Source organism: Myxine glutinosa, chromosome 3, assembly GCF_964187855.1.
Source record: "Myxine glutinosa chromosome 3, kmMyxGlut1.1, whole genome shotgun sequence".
Classification (NCBI taxonomy): Eukaryota; Metazoa; Chordata; class Myxini; order Myxiniformes; family Myxinidae; genus Myxine; species Myxine glutinosa.
In genome coordinates, this window is record NC_136263.1 from 216,670,207 (window position 1) to 216,690,497 (window position 20,291).

Sequence of the window (20,291 nt, forward strand, 5' to 3'; positions counted from 1 at the left end):
CCTTTCACTCACTCACCGCAGGCAGGTTGGTGGTCTTTCTGTCTTCTACCGACTCCTCTCTGGCCTCGCCTCCCCCCCACCCCCCCACCCAGCCCTGTCTGTGCTCTGTCCCCCAAATATCCCTACAGGTCACACAAGATCTGCCTGCAACACTCTTCTGGTGAAACTGCCAAAATCAAGACCCTCTGCTCACCTTCACTCCTTCATTCCTCTTTTCTCCCGCCTCTGGAACAAACTCCCTCACTCTCTTCAATCCCACTCCACCCTCCAGGTCTTTAAAACAGCTGTTCACCACCATCTCTTATCTTCCCCCATCCAAAACCTTGATCTTTTCTACCCCCGTTAATTCACCCCAGATACACTTTTCTGAAATACCGACTTCTTTCCTGGAAGTCCTAGCTGTGTCCATGTGGTTTTTACCTCTCCCACCCCCACCCCCTTTCCCACGTCTCCTCCCCCCAAGCCCTCTCCCTCCCACAGATCTCCCGATGTCCCTCTCTCAAATGTGGTACTTGTGTGCTTCCCCCTCTCTCCCCATCTTGTATCCCACTCCCTTTAATACCCTGCGCTCGCGAAGCGAAACCCGGGGTTAAGCATTCAGTTACATACGTGTCTGCATTTCAGTAAAGTAAAGTGTGTGCATGTCTGCATTTTAAAAATTCATTTCCTCGGCAAACGTTGGTCCGATTGACATGAAATTTTCACCATCGGAGGGCCTCCTCCTGAAGAATATTTTAGTGAATATTATGACATAATTGGTCACGTGGTACAGGCGCCATATTGGAAAAACGTTACACCTCTATATCTCCAAAACCGCTCGATGGAAAAAAATGAAACGTGGCTCATTGTAAATAACTCCATAAGGGGAATAGGTGTTGTTAACGATGACGCCAATGGTGCCATAATTATGACGTCATAATTCGACAGGGACAACGCTTAGTCTGATCAGTTTGAAATTTATTGAGCATGATTGATGCAACAATTATTTAGAGAATATAAATTGATGATGTCATCGCTCACGTGGTCTGGCAGCCATATTGGATCAAAAAAAAAGAAACGTTCAAAAACAGAAGAGTTTGCTCACACCAAGTTGACTGCGCAGGGTAAGTTTTCTATGAATCCCATCTAGTTACGTCTTGTGTCCGTTTGTTTGTTTTTGTCATTAATGTTGGCTCTTACACGAGCCTCGATCTCTGGATACAAAAAAAAAGAAAAAAAACTCACAAAACCAATTCACCCAGCTGCGAATTAGACCATATTATTATAAAGAACATTTCCGAACTTGTTGAAAAGAGCTGCATACCAAGCAACCTTGAGGCATGTTTTGCCAATAAGAAGAGGTCCATTAGTTAATGTTTCTGCAAAGGAAGTCCTCATTTTGGGTGGGAAATGGTGATGATCTGCCTTAATATGGACCTTGTGGAAGCAAAATTAATTTGCGTACGTAATTTGTGTAAATCAAGTGAATTTCCCGGAGCCTCGACATTGCCGTTGCAAACACGTAAACTTAATGAATACATATATTAATCAGTGTTAACTGTATTCTATGAAAACATAACAATTCTTTCGGCTCACGTTAGAGGCAAGCATCCAGCTTGAACTGTGATGTTATCTAGTTTCAGAGCCACGCAGCCAAGTAAGCCCGGTTAGAGAATAAAAAGGATATAGTCCCTTTTAGTCTGATATTGTAAAATAGTATACTTTTCATACGTTACCTATATACACACACACACACATATATATATATATATATATATATATATATATATATATATATATATATATATATATATATATATATATATATATATATATATATATATATATATATATATATATATATATATATATATATATATATATATATATATATATATATATATATATATATGTATTATATATATTATATATATTATATATACTAGGGCATGCCCGTACTATATCTATATCTAATAGATAGATTATATATATTTTATATATTTTATATATATTATATATATTATATATATTATATATATTATATATATTATATATATAATATATATATATATATATATATATATATATATATATATATATATATATATATATATATATATATATATATATATATATATATATATAAACGAATTTGAGAAGTGTAACGAATTCGAGAAAATGTAAAGAATGTGAGAATTATGGTTTTGTTGTGTGTAAATGGCATCCTCCGTAATGTAGTAATGTAAAGAAAGGTCGAAGCTCGTCCTCTTAGTTAATTCCATAAACCTACACACAGGACACCATATATCCTTTTAAATAGTTAGTCCCTTATTCTATGTAGGTTAAGGATGTGTTTCCCAATAGTTTGACTCTTCATTGCACCGAATTAAATAAGAGTAGGTCCCTCCGACGCCCCATGGCATCTTCCAAGTGCCAGGTTTGCCAGGTTTGCCAGGTTTGCTGCATTTGACTCCATTACGCACGAGGTAACCACGAAGAAGAAAGGCGGGTCTCCACCTCGTCATAGAGGGGAGGAGTGAGTCGGCCCCGCTCAACCAACCCAGAACGAGGGGTTTGGCTTGAGAGGGCGGAGAGAGAACACTTGGGGGAGGTTCGCAAAGGTTGAAGGGCAGGGCCCATATAACCCGCAGCGGGACGCTCCCCACGGCAGATGAGCTGAGAGGAGAGATGAGTTCTGAGTCCAGGAGATGAGCAGGTGTGACCAAGCCGCCGTGATACGTGCCGCGCTGCAGGAGAAACGGGACCGAGGCAATGCAAGGAGCGCGCGAGGCAGCAGTGCGGAGAAAGGAACTTCGCCCGCGCAGTTTGGGACCGCGGGAGTTCGCACGGCCGCGGCTCGGCTTCTTGACGACGGTGCCTTCTGGCCCGACCGTGCCCAGGCCCCGCTGAACCTTCCTTGCCTCTCAAAGCCATCCATCTCCAAGCCATTCATTCCTGCCTGCATTTCCCGTGTAAGTGTGAATGTTCGTCCGTCTTCCACGTTGTCCTGGGGTTTATTAATTAAGCTTGTATAGGTAAGCTAATGATTTCACTGTGTCTCCTGCTCCTTCCATTTTCTGTATATAACCTCGACTGCTCTCTTTGCTTTGGCTTGTGTAAATAATTAATAAATCCTGTTATTCCTCCGTACTTCTTCTTCTTCATTCTCGTTCGGTTCGCTTTAGTGGTTTCAATATTGAGTGTACGTGGTGCGATTCGGCCAACGTTCAGGATCGGGTTAGTCTTGGTAACAGTTCGTGCTGCGGTTGCTAAACACCGCTCGGCAATCAAGTAACATCTTATCCGCGGTACGAACGGGGCTGTGCACCGGCCTTTCCGGAGGCCGCGGTGCAGCTTCAGGGACCACGTCGGTCAGCAATAATCGAGGGGACTAATCCCCCCTCAAGGGGGAACCATAGGTCGACGTTGGGTTCCGTAACAATATATATATATATATATATATATATATATATATATATATATATATACATATATATATATATATATATATATATATATATATATTACAGGGGTCGAATTACTGTAGGGAGGGCACAGCAATGTTTGCCTTTGATGACTTCAAATTTTTTGGGGCACCAAGGCATTTTCTTTTGGGTTTGGGGGGCACCAAGGCATTTTCTTTTGGGTTTGGGGGGCACCAAGGCAATCTGGAATTATTCTTGTGGGCACAAAGGCAATGTGTGTCGGTAACTTAAACAGGCAGGGAAATGTTACTGACAGAACAAGTAAATCAACTTAAACTTTTTAATAATGTATTTTTAGAATATAAACAGTTTCAGAAAACTCAACTCAACTCAGAACTGCATTGTCATCATGGCCATGTAACAAAGTTTAACCTTTGTTTGACAGAACAAGTAAATGAACTTAAACTTTTTAATAATGTATTTTTAGAATTTGAATCTCAATAACAGTTTCAGATTTGATTTCTCTCAAAACTCAACTCAACTCAGTCAGAACTGCATTGTCATCATGTCCATGTAACAAAGTTTAACTTTTGTTTGACAGAGTTGAACTTTTTTCATCATCATCATCAGACATCATCTTTACTCAATACTGACTCAGTCTTGAGTCAGGTATACATGATTACAATTCAATCACCCTTGGGGGAGAGGGGTGTAGTATCAGGCCTACATCCAAATGCACTCATAGAATGCCACCTGGCAACGCTACGTGTAGGATCAAAGTCGTCGGGGTCGGGCCCTTCTGTGCTGATGCGCAGGTGTTCCTGCATACCCAACCCCAGTTTTAGCCTCCAATCCCCAAGAATACGCTTCACTGCTGAGAACTGCCTCTCTAAATGTGATGTGGCCACTGGGCACACAAGGCAGATCTGCACCAGATGAAGTATATTAGGGTATTTGTGGCCCTTTTCTGTCAGAATGGTCTTCCATAGACCAAGGAAATTGGACTCCTCTCCATGATTTCTGCTGATGTCAAGCTTCAAGGACAGCCATTCTCTGTGTATTTGACTTGGATCACAACCATTTCTTTCAATGATTTGCTGAAAGTGATTGCTAAGGTAAGTGACTTTGGCATTGCCATAGGCAGCAAGGGTGTCCTTGCCCTTTGGCATGTTGCTGGGGTCAAACACCTCAAACGCAATCAGGACAAATAAGTTATTGTAGCGACCCATGGGTCCCCCAAAGCTCGAGACCAGCAACAGAATCTCCTGGCCAAAGCCGGTGACGTAACCGGCGGCCAAACCGCGGCGCCGAGGTTATAATCCTTTGCACCTGTCGGTCACATGACCACCAAAGCGTGCCTCGCCTGAGAGGCGGGGCTTTGGTTCTGATGTATGCTTTTTGGTTTGGATATATATATGCAAACCCGATAAACGGGCTTTCAGAGTTCCCGAGATGATTATACAATAAACATCTTCTCGGACGAGTTTGTGTCTTGTCCGTCACTTCGTCCGTCTCAAGCAGGAGCGCTGCTCCTTCACTGGTGACCCCGAGTTTACGACACGCGATGGACACGGCAGTGTCCCTCAAACTGCCCACTTTCTGGGAAGCACATGCCGCCGTCTGGTTCGCTCAGGCGGACTCCCAGTTCGCCAGGCGTGGCATTACGGAGGACACCACGAAATACCATTACGTGGTCGCCGCGCTCGGCTCCGTGACCACCGCCCGCTGCCTGAGCCTCCTCCAGAGCCCGCCCGCTGACGGCAAGTACGACGCCATCAAGGCACTTCTTCTGGGCGCTTTCGCCCTCTCCCCGGCTGAACGCACACGACGCCTGCTCAATCTTCCTGAGCTCGGCGATACGCGCCCGTTCCGAACGTATGGTCTACATGCTCGCGTTGCTCGGCGAGCATCCCTCGGATTTCCTTTTCCAAGAGCTTTTTCTCCGCCAGCTCCCGGCCCAGGTCCGGGTCGCGCTGGCAAGCACGACCATCACGAACCCCCGCGACCTCGCCAGGGAGGCCGACAAGGTCGTTTCGGCAAGCCAGCTCGTCGGAGCGGCGAGCCAGCTCGTCGGGGTGGCTGCCGGGAACCCGCCCGCCGCCCAGTCGGCGCCCGCGACGCAGCTTCCTTCCCAGAGACCGCCGCGACTGGCAGCGGCGACGCCGCGTCACCCGGTCCCGACGCGTCGACCGGAGCCCCCGCCAGACCCGGCCTGGTGTTATTTCCACGCCAGGTTCGGGCGGCAGGCCCGATCATGTCGACCCCCGTGCACGTTCGGCAAGTCGGGAAACGGTCGGGCCGGCGCTCACTACCAGCCATGAGCGCCGGCCGTTCCGGAAGCCTGCTATTCATCACGGACCAAGCGTCGGGGCGGCGTTTTCTCTGCGACACCGACGCTCAGCTGAGCGTCATTCCCGCTTCGGCGGAGGACAGGCGGGCCGCCATTTGCGGCCCCTCCTTAATCGCGGCCAACGGCTCCACCATCCGCACCTTCGGCCCACGCTCCGCTTCGGCAGCCAGCTCTTTCGCTGGGAGTTCGTGACGGCGGACGTCCCCATGGCTTTGCTCGGGGCCAATTTCCTTTGCGCCCATGGGCTGCTGGTCAACGTTAAACGTCGGTGTCTCGTCAACGCCGAAACCTTCAGCTCGCTGGCGTGCGCCTTGAGCCGCTCCGCGCCCACCGAGCTTTCCTGCGTCCTCCCGTTGGCAGACGACTTCGGGCGTCTCCTCACGGAGTTCCCGGCCCTCACGCGACCGACGTTTTCGATTGTGACAGACAATCAGTGACATGGTTCTTTTAACAAAGAAATCACCGAAGCATAAAAGAAACTCACCAGATTGATATACTGAGTTCAGAAAGTAAGCCCAAGTGAAGAAAAAAAAAATATTCCATATTAAATGCCAAGTCTGCATATATAGTTATGAATTTGGGTAGAGGAATATCTAGAGCCAGATAGATCTGCATCGGTAGGTATCCGACTGTCGCCATAGGGAATCTACCTGTAATAAGTTCTATGTTTAGTCCGGTTTGTCGGGATAAGCTGTATTGGTGTCACCGCTACTATTGGTGTCACCGCTACGAGGGAGCAGGGCATGCTAAATAGTGCAGGGATTATGGATAAGATTCCTTTGTTCGTCGTCCTCTCTGTCGTAAAGCCTGTGTCCCTTATGGCAACGCACTCATAGAGACACTTAGATAGGTCCTTAGTGCGCAACAGTAATTAAATTCCCTTCCCTTACAAAGACTGTGGAAGACAAACAGGCAACGGGCCCGCGTACAACACCGGCGTGGGCATCAGACACCGGGTAGGCTGGGAACCACGCCCAGGAGGACTGTGATTGGTTGGCGCGGAAGGCGCGAACCTTGAGCGAATCAGTGCGGAAGGCGCAAGGAGGTTCGGCAGACGGCGGGAAGCTACGAGGCTCTGGTTGGTGGCACGCCAAAACAGACGTTACATGCCAAGTTACAAAAGGACTCGCTGGCGGGATTCTGAACGCTTCGCTCTGGGGGATTGAGTTGTGCTGAAGGTTCTCGCTTGGTATTGCGTCGTGCTGAGACTTGGCGCTTGGTATTGAGTTGTGCTGGCCCTTCTCTTGCCGTTGTTCGTCCTTGGCTCTTGGCTCTTCGTCTTTAGAGGTCCTGGAGGTCGTGGGTTTGCCATTTTTCGTGGTGCTCGGTGCTTTTGGTGCTGTGAGGCGAACGGACCTAGTGGGCGGTCGACGAGGAGCCTGGAGTGGGGCGTTGGCTCGGGGCCGAGCAGAGCAGTGGGCGAAGCAGACGGAGGGCTGCCTCGCGCCAGAGCCTGGAGCCGCGTTGGACGGTGGACAAGACTGCAGACAGATAAGCTCGCACCCACGAACCATTACACAACGGACTGTTATTTTTGTTATTCATTTTCCTTTGTCTTGTTTCTGAGGTGAGGTGTGTGCGGGATGACGATTTAGGACATTTTATTACCGGCGCGTATTTTCCTGTCCCACTATCTCTTGTAAAATAAACCCCTTGTATTATTTTCCCTTTCCATTCAAAATCTTGTGTTCGTTGAGTTAATTCCCCTCCTGGATCGGAGCTGCGGTTGGATCGCTATAGGTAAGTGCTTCCGCCTCTTCCTCTTCACTTCTTCCTCCCGCGGTTTATAGTCGAATCCAATTTGGTAGTCGCCTCAAAGCCGTCTGGTCATTCGCGAGCCCTGGTATTAACCGGAGGGTATTCGCGACAACTGGTATTCAGGAGTGGGATTGAACCCTGTTATAAATTGGTGTGAAGAGTGTGGAGAATTTTGACGCAAATTTTTGTAGTCGGAGGCGATGAATTTGCATCGTCGATCGGGCGCGGGACGCGAACAGCGCGTCAGTTAAGGTTTAAATCGGTTCCTGCTGTAAATAAGCGCGGGAAGCGACATCTTCTATACGGATGGAAGAAGTGAGCAATATGGAAGAAAGGATGGAAGATTCGGGGAGCATTGGGGTGAGTCGGAAGTAGTTGGGGGGTTTGAGCATAGGATTGGAGCTCCCCCGCGTAGGGACGGCCCCCATAGACAGCCAGGCCTTAATGAAATTTATGAGGGAATTGATAAACGATAGCAGTGAGAAAATGAATAAACAACATGAGGGAAATGAAGGACGAAATGCGGGAAATGAGGCGGATAATAAGGGGATGTGGTGAAAGATTGGATGTGCAGATTAAGAAGCGAAAACCCCATGTGAACAAACGAATGAAATAAAGAAAGAACAAAAGATGACTCACACGGGGCCCAGGAGGAGCCAAGGGTGGCAGAAATTCAACCTGAACGGGGGGAATTCAAATTGGGAATGGAGGGAGAGTACAGCCCATGCAGTTGTGCACGGGGCTCAGGAGCCGGAAATGGCAATTGGAGGGAATGGGAATGTTTGTTACATGCTGGCCTGGAGGTTTATCGGGGCCGGGTGGATGCCACAACACCTCAACAGGGGGATGGATTTGGATCCTTGCTGTGCCAGGGCGGTGGTTCAGAGCAAGAGGGGATAACAATAGGGGGTGGGGGGGGGGGGGGGGGTCCGAGTAATGGAGCTGGACCATGTATTCATTGGGGAAGAAGGCCTGATGGGGCCAGAAATGATTGGTAATGATGATGTACATGATGTGACAGCGGCTGGGGACCGGGGACAGTCCCATGGAGGTGGAGTTTGACCGGGCCCAAAGGAGTTTGGGGGAGGAGGTGAGTCGGTCCGAGGAGGGGGTTGAGGTGACCGAGGGGACCCTCACCGTGCACACCGATTGGGTAACGGAGGCTCCGAATTACAGAACCAGTTGGGGGAGTGTTTCGGCTCCGGGCTGGATTTGGACATTGAGGATCGGGAGATCGAGCTCTGAAGATTTGGTCCCCATAGGGAATTTGGAACAGCTGCAGGGACGGGCAGAACAACCTGTTGGTGAAGGTTGTTACCTGCAGCTGCAGTGATCGGACACCTGGGGCCAAATTTTTTAAAAGGAAATCTAAAATAAAATTAAAATGGGAATTTGATTTGGAGGCAGCCATGGAGGGAGCTGGTCCCTGGGCTGCGGAATGTGGACCAGGAAAGGTCATTGGGGACCGCCTCGGGCAAAAGTTGCCCCTTTCAAAATTTGGGGTGCCAGCCAGCTGGGGGCTGTGCTGGCGAGATTTGGACATGGGGTCCAGCCATGGGTGTCATGGTACGACGTGGGCCCCACGGGGGGTCTGGTGGAGTGTGGCGTCCCTTGTCCGTCGGGGCTCCGCCCGAGCGGGTGGCTCGGGCCGGCAGGGTCACTGGACCCTGGTGGGGGTTAAGACCTCCAGGGGGTCCGAGGTGGTTTCTCAAGCCTGGGATGGCATTTATTGAGGACCACTAGGGGGAGGTGTTGTGGGTCGTGCTTTGGTGGTGGCATCGCGGACGGCCAACTTGGGCCTGGTGTGATGACCGCCCGGGCATGCGGCCTGACACCCTCTCCCTGAGACTCTGGGACAGCCAGCATGTGGTGACCTGCCATGCTGTGTTGTTCTATGGACGCGGGTCGAACCGAATGGACAGGGATGGACCTAGCCTGCCGGACAACCATTGGGGCATCTGTGGAACGTGATGGTGTGAGAGTGACCTTCCACAGATGTTCTGTTATGATTTGTGGACTCTCGGTTTGGGAAGAGAGCCATGGGAGTGTTGAATGGGAATTTGTAACGTGCCGAGCATATGGGCCATGCTCGGCTGGCATGTGTATGGAGAAGCACCCTTCTTTGGTGAGTTTAGTGAAATGTGAAAAATGTTTGGCATGGGTAATCTAAGATTAGATGCAAATTTAAGGGTGAATTTTGAAATGTCATGGTGGTCACTGACATCAGTGGCACCATTATTGATCCAGGTGTGCTGACCAAAGTGTTGGAGGCTGTGATAAAATTGATAGGTTAGCAGGACACAGCTTTCAACTGGTTGTGGGGGCGATTGTGCCAATATTTGGGATGCGGGGTTATGGGGATGTAGTTGTGTAGTCTGAGGGTCAACGTGGTGCTGTGCATGTCCGAGGTGTGTGGACCATGTCTTCTGGGTGGGTCTCCTGGTGGAGCATGGCTGTCGACTGGACCTTGTTGTGGTCAAGTGTGGGTGGGCACTGGGGGGCTGCAGTTCTGAGGACTGGGGGACGAGGGCGGCATAGGTGACGTGAGGGGAATGCCACGCACTGCGACCGTCTCCCCCAGGCCGAGGTTGTGCGTGCGGTAGTGTTTGTGGAAGCAGGTGCTCACCACATTGGCCAGCTGGGGCTGATGCAGCCGTGTTCTTCGCAGGGGGGGCCGAAGGATGGATGGTGGGTCACACCCTTATGGACACTCATGGGCCATGTTGGCATTTTGACTGCTCACCTTGTCCCGATGACGCTTGCACGGTAGAGGTGCAGAGCTGTCGTGGCCACAAGTAGTTGTGTAGTGATAATCACCGTTGGAGGCGGACCCACATACCTGCCAGTATAGTGGGGAGAAAAGTGAAATTTGGAAAATTTGATTGGTCCATTGAGAAATTTTGGGATTTTGTGGGAGGATGGCACTTTGGACCTGACCAACCGGTAATTACCTGCACATCAAGGTAGCGGTAAGGCCTTGATGTGTACTGTCCCGGGCTTCAGGACTTGCTTATGGAAATTGGGGACAGGTAATTTAGAGTTGGGGGCGGGTGAGAGTGATGACATGGCCAGTGAGGGGGATGGAATGGGTGCCACACAGTGTCTTGTGGGTGGCGTTTGTTTTTGTGTTGTGGTTATGTGTTTTTATGTGGTCGTGAGGTTGGAGAAAATGGATGAGTGATAATTATTGAGTGATTATTGTGTTTTGGAAATATGTGGTTAACTGTGAATGGGATTTCACATGAAGCAGGCCATGGCAAATCTTTTGTACCATCTTCTCTGAATTGTGTTGAGAATTAAATGGCAGTGGGGGAGGAAATGTGTTTTGGGGATCTTGTGGGTGGGGAAGGTGTGTGTGTCCGCAGGTACAGATCAAGCTCTGAGGGGCGATGCCTGCCCCCCCCCCCCCCCTCTGCGACAATTACCCCTGGCAGCCAGTGGTATCTGGAGCTTGGAGCTCGTCGGTGGAGGGTCTGGTTGGGCGCCTTGGGGTAGGGGGGACTCCCGGCGACCCGTGTAGCTGCGCTGAAGCAGGAGGCAACGGAGCCTGGTGTGTGGAGACCCTCACCGGCGGGGTAATGGCGGAAAGGGCCGTTTGGCTGTTACGGGGCCAAGAGGTAAAGGGGGGGGGGGGCAACGAATTTGTGAGTCAAGGGACTTGTTTTGGGACTGCGGGCACAACAGCCTGAAGCGCCCCCACCATCTTACTTGTGTGGTACCTCCCGCTGCCGAGTTGAAAGAAACGCACACACATGTATACGACATCTATGCCATGGTCCTGCAGGGGGGTGTAATAAGTACTTGCTTATAATGATTTTGTGCGTAATGATTTTTGGAATGAGTACGAGTGGTTAAGGGGTTTGTGTTGTATGAATGTGGGCGAAATCCACCGAGACATGTCACTCACCAGTAACACCAGGACAGGGCCCGCCGAAATTTAGGGGTGCATTGGGATGGCCACACATTTAGGGGTGCTGTTTGTCGTTAAAGGCGGCAAAAAGGGTTGGCGTCAGGAAGGGCATCCGGCCGTAAAACATTGCTTCAAATAGGGGACCGAAAAACAACAACAACCACGGTTCCCAAAAAAGGCCAACCCCCGCTTTGCGGGGAAAAATGGCCTCTAAAGGTGGTTATTGGGATGGCCCCACAGGTAAGGTTGCGTCTTGTGGCATCCACCGGGGGACGCGGTCTGTAGACTGGGTTTGTACAAATGTTTAATAGAGTTTTGAATTTTTGGTTAGGGTTAAGGTTTGTGGTTAAGGTAGGTTTTGCATGTTGTTTGTTTCCTCCCTCCGCAGGAACGACGAATCAAAATGATTGTAAATATTTGATTGCATGATGGTTAAGGGGAGTAGCATGTTAAGGAGAACAGGTAAGTAGGTCCGGCTCACTTCCCACAGTCCTGCTGATTTATTTCATAGGTTAATTAAGTGTGAGACGGTAAGTGTTAAGACTGGAATGGTAGCGCCTGCAGTGAACCTAGCAAGAGCTATGGTTCCAGGGGGGTGGGGGGGGGGGGGGGTGGGGAGAGGGAATATGTTATGAATTTGGGTAGAGGAATATCTAGAGCCAGATAGATCTGTATCAGTAGGTATCCGACTGTCGCGATAGGGAATTGACTTGTAATAAGTTCGATGTTTAGTCCGGTTTGTCGGGATAAGCTGTATTGGTGTCCCCGCTACGAGGGAGCAGGGCGTGCTAAATAGTGCAGGGATTATGGATAAGATTCCTTTGTTCGTCGTCCCCTCTGTCATCAAGCCTGTGTCCCTTACGGCAACGCACTCACATAGACAATTAGATAGGTCCTCAGTGCGCAACAGTAATTAAATTCCCTTGCCTTACAAAGACTGTGGAAGACAAACAGGCAACGGCCGCGTACAACACCGGCGTTGGCGTCAGACACCGGGCAGGCTGGGAACCACGCCCAGGAGGACTGTGATTGGATGGCGCGGAAGGCGCAAACCTTGAGCGAATCAGCGCGGAAGGCGCAAGGAGGTTCGGCAGACGGCGGGAAGCTATGAGGCTCTGGTTGGTGGCGCGCCAAAACTGACGTCACATGCCAAGTTACAAAAGGACTCGCTGGCGGGATTCTGGACGCTTCGCTCTGGGGGATTGAGTCGTGCTGATGGTTCGCGCTTGGTATTGCATCGTGCTGAGACTTGGCGCTTGGTATTGAGTTGTGCTGGCCCTTCGCTTGTCGTTGTTCGTCCTTGGCTCTTGGCTCTTCGTCTTGAGAGGTCCTGGAGGTCGTGGGTTCGCCATCTTCTCGCTGCTCGGTGCTTTTGGTGCTGTGAACGAAGGGACCTCATGGGCGGTCGATGAGGAGCCTGGAGTGGGGCGTTGGCTCGGGGCCGAGCAGAGCATGGGCGAAGCGGATGGAGCTTGGAGCCGCGTTGGACGGTGGACAAGACTGCAGACAGATAAGCTCGCACCCACGAACCATTACACAACGGACAGTTATTTTTGTAATTCATTTTCCTTTTTCTTGTTTCTGAGGTGAGGTGTGCGGGATGACGATTTAGGACATTTTATTACAGGCGCGTATTTTCCTGTCCCACTATCTCTTGTAAAAGAAACCCCTTGTATTATTTTCCCTTTCCATTCAAAATCTTGTGTTCGTTGAGTTAATTCCCCTGCTGGATCGGAGCTGCGGTTGGATCGCTATAGGTAAGCGCTTCCGCCTCTTCCTCTTCACTTCTTCCTCCGCGGTTTATAGCCGAATCCGATTTGGTCGTCACCTCAATTAAAGCCGTTTGGTCATTCGCGAGCCCTGGTATTAACCGGAGGGTATTCGCACGAGAAAAAAAAATATATATATATATACATATATACCTTTATATATATACGTATATGTGCGTGTATATATATATATATATATATACCTTTATATATATATATATGTGTGTGTATATATATATACCTTTATATATATATATATATGTGTGTGTATATATATATATACCTTTATATATATATATATATGTGTGTGTATATATATATATACCTTTATATATATATATATATGTGTGTGTATATATATATATATATATATATATATATATATATATATATATATATATATATATATATATATATATATATATATATATATATATATATATATATATATATATATATATATATAAAGTTGTATTTTCTGTCTGCCTGTCTATTGATAGAATCGGCCCCACCAGTAGTAAGCCCATCACATTGCATACATACCATTGGAATTGTCTTGGCAAATGGAGATGCAAGAAAACCTTTTCAAACCTGCAGGGTGCCTAAGTCTGAGCATGCACAGGCATAAACACCTGTACTGCACAGACTGGGCACCCTGTATTTAAGGGTCTTTTTGGATCTTCGGGGTGTTTTAGGTCTTTGGGGTGTTTTCGGTCTTCGGGGTCTTTTGGATCCTCTGGGCCTTTAAGGGTATTTTGGGTATTTTAGGTGGTCAGGGTCTTTTGGGTTTTCAGGGGCTTTTGGTTCCTCTGAGTCTAAGAATCTTTTGGGTCTTCGGGGTGTTTTGGGTCTTAAGGATCTTTTGTGTCTTCAGGGTCTTTGGGGCCATTTGGGTTTTTTGGATCCTCTGGGCCTTTAAGGGTGTTTTGGGTCTTCGGGGTGTTTTGGGTCTTCAGGGTCTTCAGGATCTTTTGGGTCTTTTTGGTGTTTTGGGTCTTTGGGGTGTTCAAGGTCTTTTGGGTCTTTAAGGGTCTTGGGGGACTTAAAGGGTCATCAAAGGTTTGAGGGGTCTTAGCAGTCTAAACGTAATTAAGAGTTCATGCATTGTGTTTTGGGGTGTTAATTTATTTGAAGAAGAAGAAGACGTTTTGGTCGCAAATAAACCAACATAACCATATAAATTTGCTCTATTATAACAAGACTAGTATGAAGCCCACCAAAAATGATGAGTTGGAACAGTTTTTGACGGTGCAACCGCTACATTCAAATGCTCCATAATTTTTTTCAAAAAATATTTTCTGTTAAGAAATATGATGATTTTGAAATTTCATTATATTCTATACAGTGTATTTTATAGGCTAATGCTGTCTGTCTGTCTGTTCCCCCTTGAAACACGGACATTATCCTCAGAGAAAATTAATTACGTAAAATTTGCTTCTAATAAATTCAAACTTAGGGGAAATTTATAATTATTAAGTAAATTTTGCTTCAAATTAATGCAAACCTCTGGGAAAATGATAATACTGCCTCAGTTTGGTGAACGGTAAAGAGGAAGTAACGCCGCACGTTAGATGGCAGTATGGCGGTTGGACCACGTGACCCAACGTTCTGCTACATTCAAAATAGTCAAACACTTCCATGAAGAATGTCAAGCTTTGTAACGGTATGGCCATGGTACACACGGTTGCCTTAATCTTTTAGTTTTATACAGTATATTTCCAATAGGCCTATATGGAACCTTTACAGGTACATGCGTGTGTGAAATGGAAATTATACATTCAAGGAGACTGCGACCTGTTTTGAAGCAAGAAAAGTTTTATTTCAAACCACTACTTACAAATGTGGCTGTATTTTCTTTATCTTCTGGGACGTTTTGTTTTGACGGGAGACCCGTGTGAGCGTGCCAATGTCTGAGGCCTCGGCATAGCGATATGTCTGCTTATATCATCTTATTCTTATTCTTCTTCTTCTTCTTCTTCTTCTTCTCTTTTTGGGGATTTTAATGGCGTTATGGTCTTTTCAGTCTTTTGGGTATTTTGGATGTTTGGGGCCCATTGGTTTTTCAGAGTCTTTTGGGTCTTCGTGGTATTTTGAGACTTCGGGATATTTTGGGTGTTCTGGGTCTTCAGGGTCCATTGGGTCTTCATGATCTTTTCAGTCTTTTGGTTTTTCGGGGTATATTGGGTCTTCAGAGTCCTTGGGGGTCTTCTGTGTCCTTAGGGTATTTTGGTCCTTTGGGTCCTTTGGGTCTTTGGATCTTTGGGGTAAATTTGGTCTTCAGGGTCTTTTTAGTCTTTTGGTTCTTCAGGGTCTTGTGGGTCTTTTGGGTCTTCATGGTCCTTTGGGTCTTTAACAGTCTTCAGGGTCTTTTGGGTGTTTGGGGTATTTGGGGTCCATTGGGTCTTCTAGGTCCTCAGAGTCTTTTAGGTCTTTTAACCGGTGGACACACAGTCGTGTTCAAAGATTGCCCATTAAACCCCCCCCCCCCCCCCCCCCTCTTCCCACCTCCCGCCACTCAAATCTTAGCTTATTCCACACAGAAATCCTAAAATGGCCCGGCCAATATTATTGGCACCTTTTAGAAGTTGTTAAACATAATTACATTTCAAGCAGGTAATTCTCCTTTACTTTGGAATTGATCTCACATGTGTTGAGTTGCAGGTGCCTGCAATATAAAAATCACTCATTCAACCAGTTTGAATAGAGAAAAGGAGTAATTATGCTGTTTTGTGTCACTCTGTGTACCGCAATGAACATGGAGAAAAGAAAGAAAACCAGAGAATTGTCTGAGGAGGTCAGACACAAGATTTTAGCCAAGCATGGACAATCTCAAGGCTGCAAGTCCATCTCCAGAGATCTTGATGTTCCTGTGTCCACTGTATGCAATATTATCAGGAAGTTTAAGTCCCATGGCACTGTAGCCAACCTCCCTGGATGTGGACGCAAGAGAAAACTTTATCGAAGATTGCAGCGAAGGATTGTTTGAATGGTGGAGAAAGCACCTCGATCAACTGCTAAACAGATTCAAGCTGACATTCAGACACAAGGTACGACAGTTTCAACTCACACAATCCGTCGCCAACTCAATGAACGGGGGGGGTTTTATGGTAGGAGACCCAGGAAGACCCTACTGCCAAGATAGCCCGACTGGAGTTTGGCAAAACACACCTGAACAAGCCAAAATCCTTCTGGGAGAATGTCCTTTGGACAGAGAAGACCAAATTAGAGCTTTTTGGTAAAGCACATCATCTCTATGTTTAGAGAAAACAAAATGAAGCCTTCAAAGAAAAGAACACCTTCCTGACAGTCAAACATGGAGGAGGTTGAGTGATGTTTTGGGGTTGCTTTGCTGCCTCTGACACTGGGTGTCTTGAATGTGTGCATGGCATCATTAAATCAGGAGATTATCAAGGCATTCTGGAGTGCAATGTTCAACCCAGTGTCAGAAAGCTTGGTCTCCATTGAAGGTAATGGGTCTTGCAGCAGGACAATGACCCCAAACACACTTCAAAAAGCACTCAGGAATGGTTCAAGACAAAACGCTGGACTGTTCTGAAGTGGTCAGCAATGAGTCCAGATCTAAATCCCATTGAACACCTGTGAGGAGATCTGAAAACAGCAGTTGGGAGAAAGATCTAAATGACAAAGTCACACATCCTTGCAAGGGTCTGCAATGTCTGATTGCTCTTTCTTGTTATTATAGTATTGCCTGCTAAATTATATGCAGTAATGAATCAATTGGATTTATACAAAATACCTGGCTCTCTTTTTCGAAACTATAAAGGTGTGAGTACCTTCCACACAAGGTGTGGGTACCTCTGCTAGTTACTTGTAATTTCATGAATTTACCCTAAAGTATGAATATCATTGATATAACCCAATCTTCGCACAATTCTGCTCCTCCATAACTCATGGATATATTGGACCAAGGGACCTCCATAACTCGTGGATATATTGGACCAATGGACCTCCACAACTCATGGGCATATTGGACCAAAGTACCTCCAATCTGAATTTTAGGATGATTAGCTCAGGAACGAAGGAATTGATAATCACAAGAAAAAAAACCTATGACTCCTCCCTGCAGGAGGTATGACAAAAATAAAACACCATTATGAAACCCAACCCTAATGATTTGATGAGGCACCAGTAGAGGAGGAACCCTAAATGGCCATACTCAAGCATGTGTCAGTGGACAAAACCAGTATCGTCATACTTTGACTCACCATGAACTGATTCCGCACCAGGAGCCTTTGACGTGGTGCTCCAACGTCCAGGTGTGCGGCGTTCCCCTCCTTCTGGTGTGCCAATTGGGCCAAAGCTGGCATAAGACGAAGGACCCGGTGGAGAACCATCCATTAGAGAAGCCAGGGATGACTGGCTTGTTGGAATTAGTTGATCTGAGTGACAAGAAAAGTAAATAAATCAATAACAGCAAACAAAGTCAAAAGACTGCTTGGAATCAACAGCAGCAAGGATAAAGTGCATATATTGGGAGAGGTGGAGTAAATTTGCTGGTCGAGAAAGATATATGGGTTGAGGGGCAACTCGAGGTGAATGAGGCAGATAGGTCAACGAGGTGCAGCTAAGCCAGAAGGTCACCAATAAAGTTGCCAGTAAGGCAAACGGTCAGAATGGCAATTTTCAACAACATAACATTACAAACAAAAACTAGAACTGCCACTTTATAACGACTGCAGTAATGACCGGTTTCCTCCGCCTTCCCACTTTGATACAACCCCACTTTCATTGGACACGCTTTGATACAACCCCACTTTCATTGGACACGCTTTGATACAACACCACTTTCATTGGACACGCTTTGATACAACCCCACTTTCATTGGATACGCTTTGATACAACACCACTTTCATTGGACACGCTTTGATACAACCCCACTTTCATTGGACACGCTTTGATACAACCCCACTTTCATTGGACACGCTTTGATACAACCCCACTTTCATTGGACATGCTTTGATACAACCCCACTTTCATTGGACATGCTTTGATACAACCCCACTTTCATTGGACATGCTTTGATACAACCCCGCTTTCAATGGACATGCTTTGATACAACCCCACTTTCATTGGACATGCTTTGATACAACCCCGCTTTCATTGGACACGCTTTGATACAACCCCACTTTCATTGGACGTGCTTTGATACAACCCTGCTTTCATTGGACACGCTTTGATGCAACCCCACTTTCATTGGACAAGATTTGATATCACCCCACTTGGATACACACCCGCTTTAATCGGACACACTTTGATCCAACCACGCATTCATCGGACACACTTTGATCCAACCCTCTTCGATCGAACCCCGCTTTCATCGGACATGCTTTGATACAACCCCACTTGCAATGGACATGCTTTGATACAACCCCACTTTCATTGGACACACTTTGATACAACCCGCTTTGATACAACCCCGCTTTCATCAGACACGCTTTGATACAACCCCGATTTGATAAAACCTTGCCTTCATACAATCCCACTTTCATCATAATTAAACCTACACCGAAAAGTCACATGGCTGGACAAGATACAATGTAGACTTTCTTCTTCTTCACACAATAACAACTTCTTCCTTCCCGACCGTACAACCAATTACATTGAAATTTCATAGGCTTATTCCACTTGACACATTATAAATGACTTTAAAGTTCCACGTCGATCAATGAAGCAGTTCAATAGATACAAGGTTTTAAAAATATCCATTGAATTATTTATCGCTGCCAAACCATGTGACCTATAGCAAATTCTAAAAGGTAATTTTAGCACTCAGACATGGGGAACATAGGTGTGAAGTTTCTACTCGATATGTTCAAGAATGAGGGAGATAGGTTTTAAAGAGTTATGCTTCAAAAAATCGTAGCTCCCAAACCATGTGACCTATGACATCACAGCCGCAAAACTTTTTGTTTGTCATGGGTATGCGATCATGCCTGCAAAGCTTGGGCTCGATCTGTTCAGTCGTTTCGGAGAAAAAGGGTTTTTAGTGTTTTTCTGGGTTGTTGTTTTTTTGGTCCCAATGCAGAGTTCTTTAGAAAAACTTTTAGAAAAACTTCCGCTTCTGGTCCGCTCGAGCAAGGAGGCTTGCTTCGATCTCTCTACAGCATCGAAGTCCTTTCCAAGGGTGTGGTGCTGATCGGGCCGCCGTGGTGTTCGCATTACAGCCCGACCGAATATCGTCGCTTCGTGGCTGCTTTCCGTCGCTTCGTGTTGGTCGGAGCGATGAAGAGAAGGACAAGTTCTGGTGTGCGATAGAGAAGCTGATGGAAAACGTGAAAGATGAGGAAGTTGTTGTGGTAGTAGGAGACCTAAATGGACATGTGGGAAGGAGTATGGATGGTTTTGAGGGAGTTCATGGGGGTTACAGATATGGTGTGAGAAATGGAGAAGATGAAAGGATTTTGGAGTTTGCTGATGGAGCTGATTTGTTGATTTGTAAAACTCAGTTCCAGAAAGAGGATAATATGCTTGTGACATACACGTCAGGTGGGTCGACGACAACTGTTGACTGCCTCATGGTGCGTAGGCGAGATAGAGGGCACTTCCGAGACACAAAGGTGATCCCGGGGGAAGGGTTCCACGCGAAGTATTGACATGGGCAATGAGGAAGTTAGGAGTGGAGGAATGGTTGATCAGAGTAGTGATGGCAATGTACAAAAGAGCGCGCACAGCTGTAAGGACGAAGGACGGGAACAGTGGTGAGTTTGAGGTGAAGGTGGGAGTGCATCAGGGGTCGGGACTAAGTCCACTACTATTTGTAGCTGTGATGGAGGTGCTGGCTCAAAACGTAAAGGAGGGTTTACCGTGGGAGTTGTTGTATGCAGATGATCTGGTGTTGATTGCAGAAAGTATGGATGGACTGAAGGAAAAGATGAACAAGTGGAAGGAATGTATGGAGACAAAACGTCTGAAGGTGAATATCGGAAAGACGAAGGTGATGGCAAGTGGTGAGCTGGTGAGGTGGAAAGAACTGGGAAGTGGCCCTGTGCTGTGTGCAGGAAGGGTGTCGGAGTGAACTCCATTCAATGTACAATGTGCGCTGAGTGGGTTCATCAAAAATGTAGTGGTCTGAGAGGGTC

At 47.0% G+C, this 20,291-nt stretch overlaps 1 protein-coding gene across 13 annotated transcripts in view; it reads right to left on the reverse strand.

The window, feature by feature from the left end:
• SMG7 (SMG7 nonsense mediated mRNA decay factor) overlaps positions 1–20,291 on the reverse strand; it is a 396,971-nt gene that overhangs the window by 27,031 nt on the left and 349,649 nt on the right. For all 13 annotated transcript variants that reach the window (XM_068109497.2, XM_068109496.2, XM_068109493.2 and 10 more), the window contains exon 22: positions 17,418–17,591. In XM_068109497.2, coding sequence (XP_067965598.2) covers positions 17,418–17,591 — 174 coding nt within the window. The remainder of the gene's footprint in view (positions 1–17,417; positions 17,592–20,291) is intronic.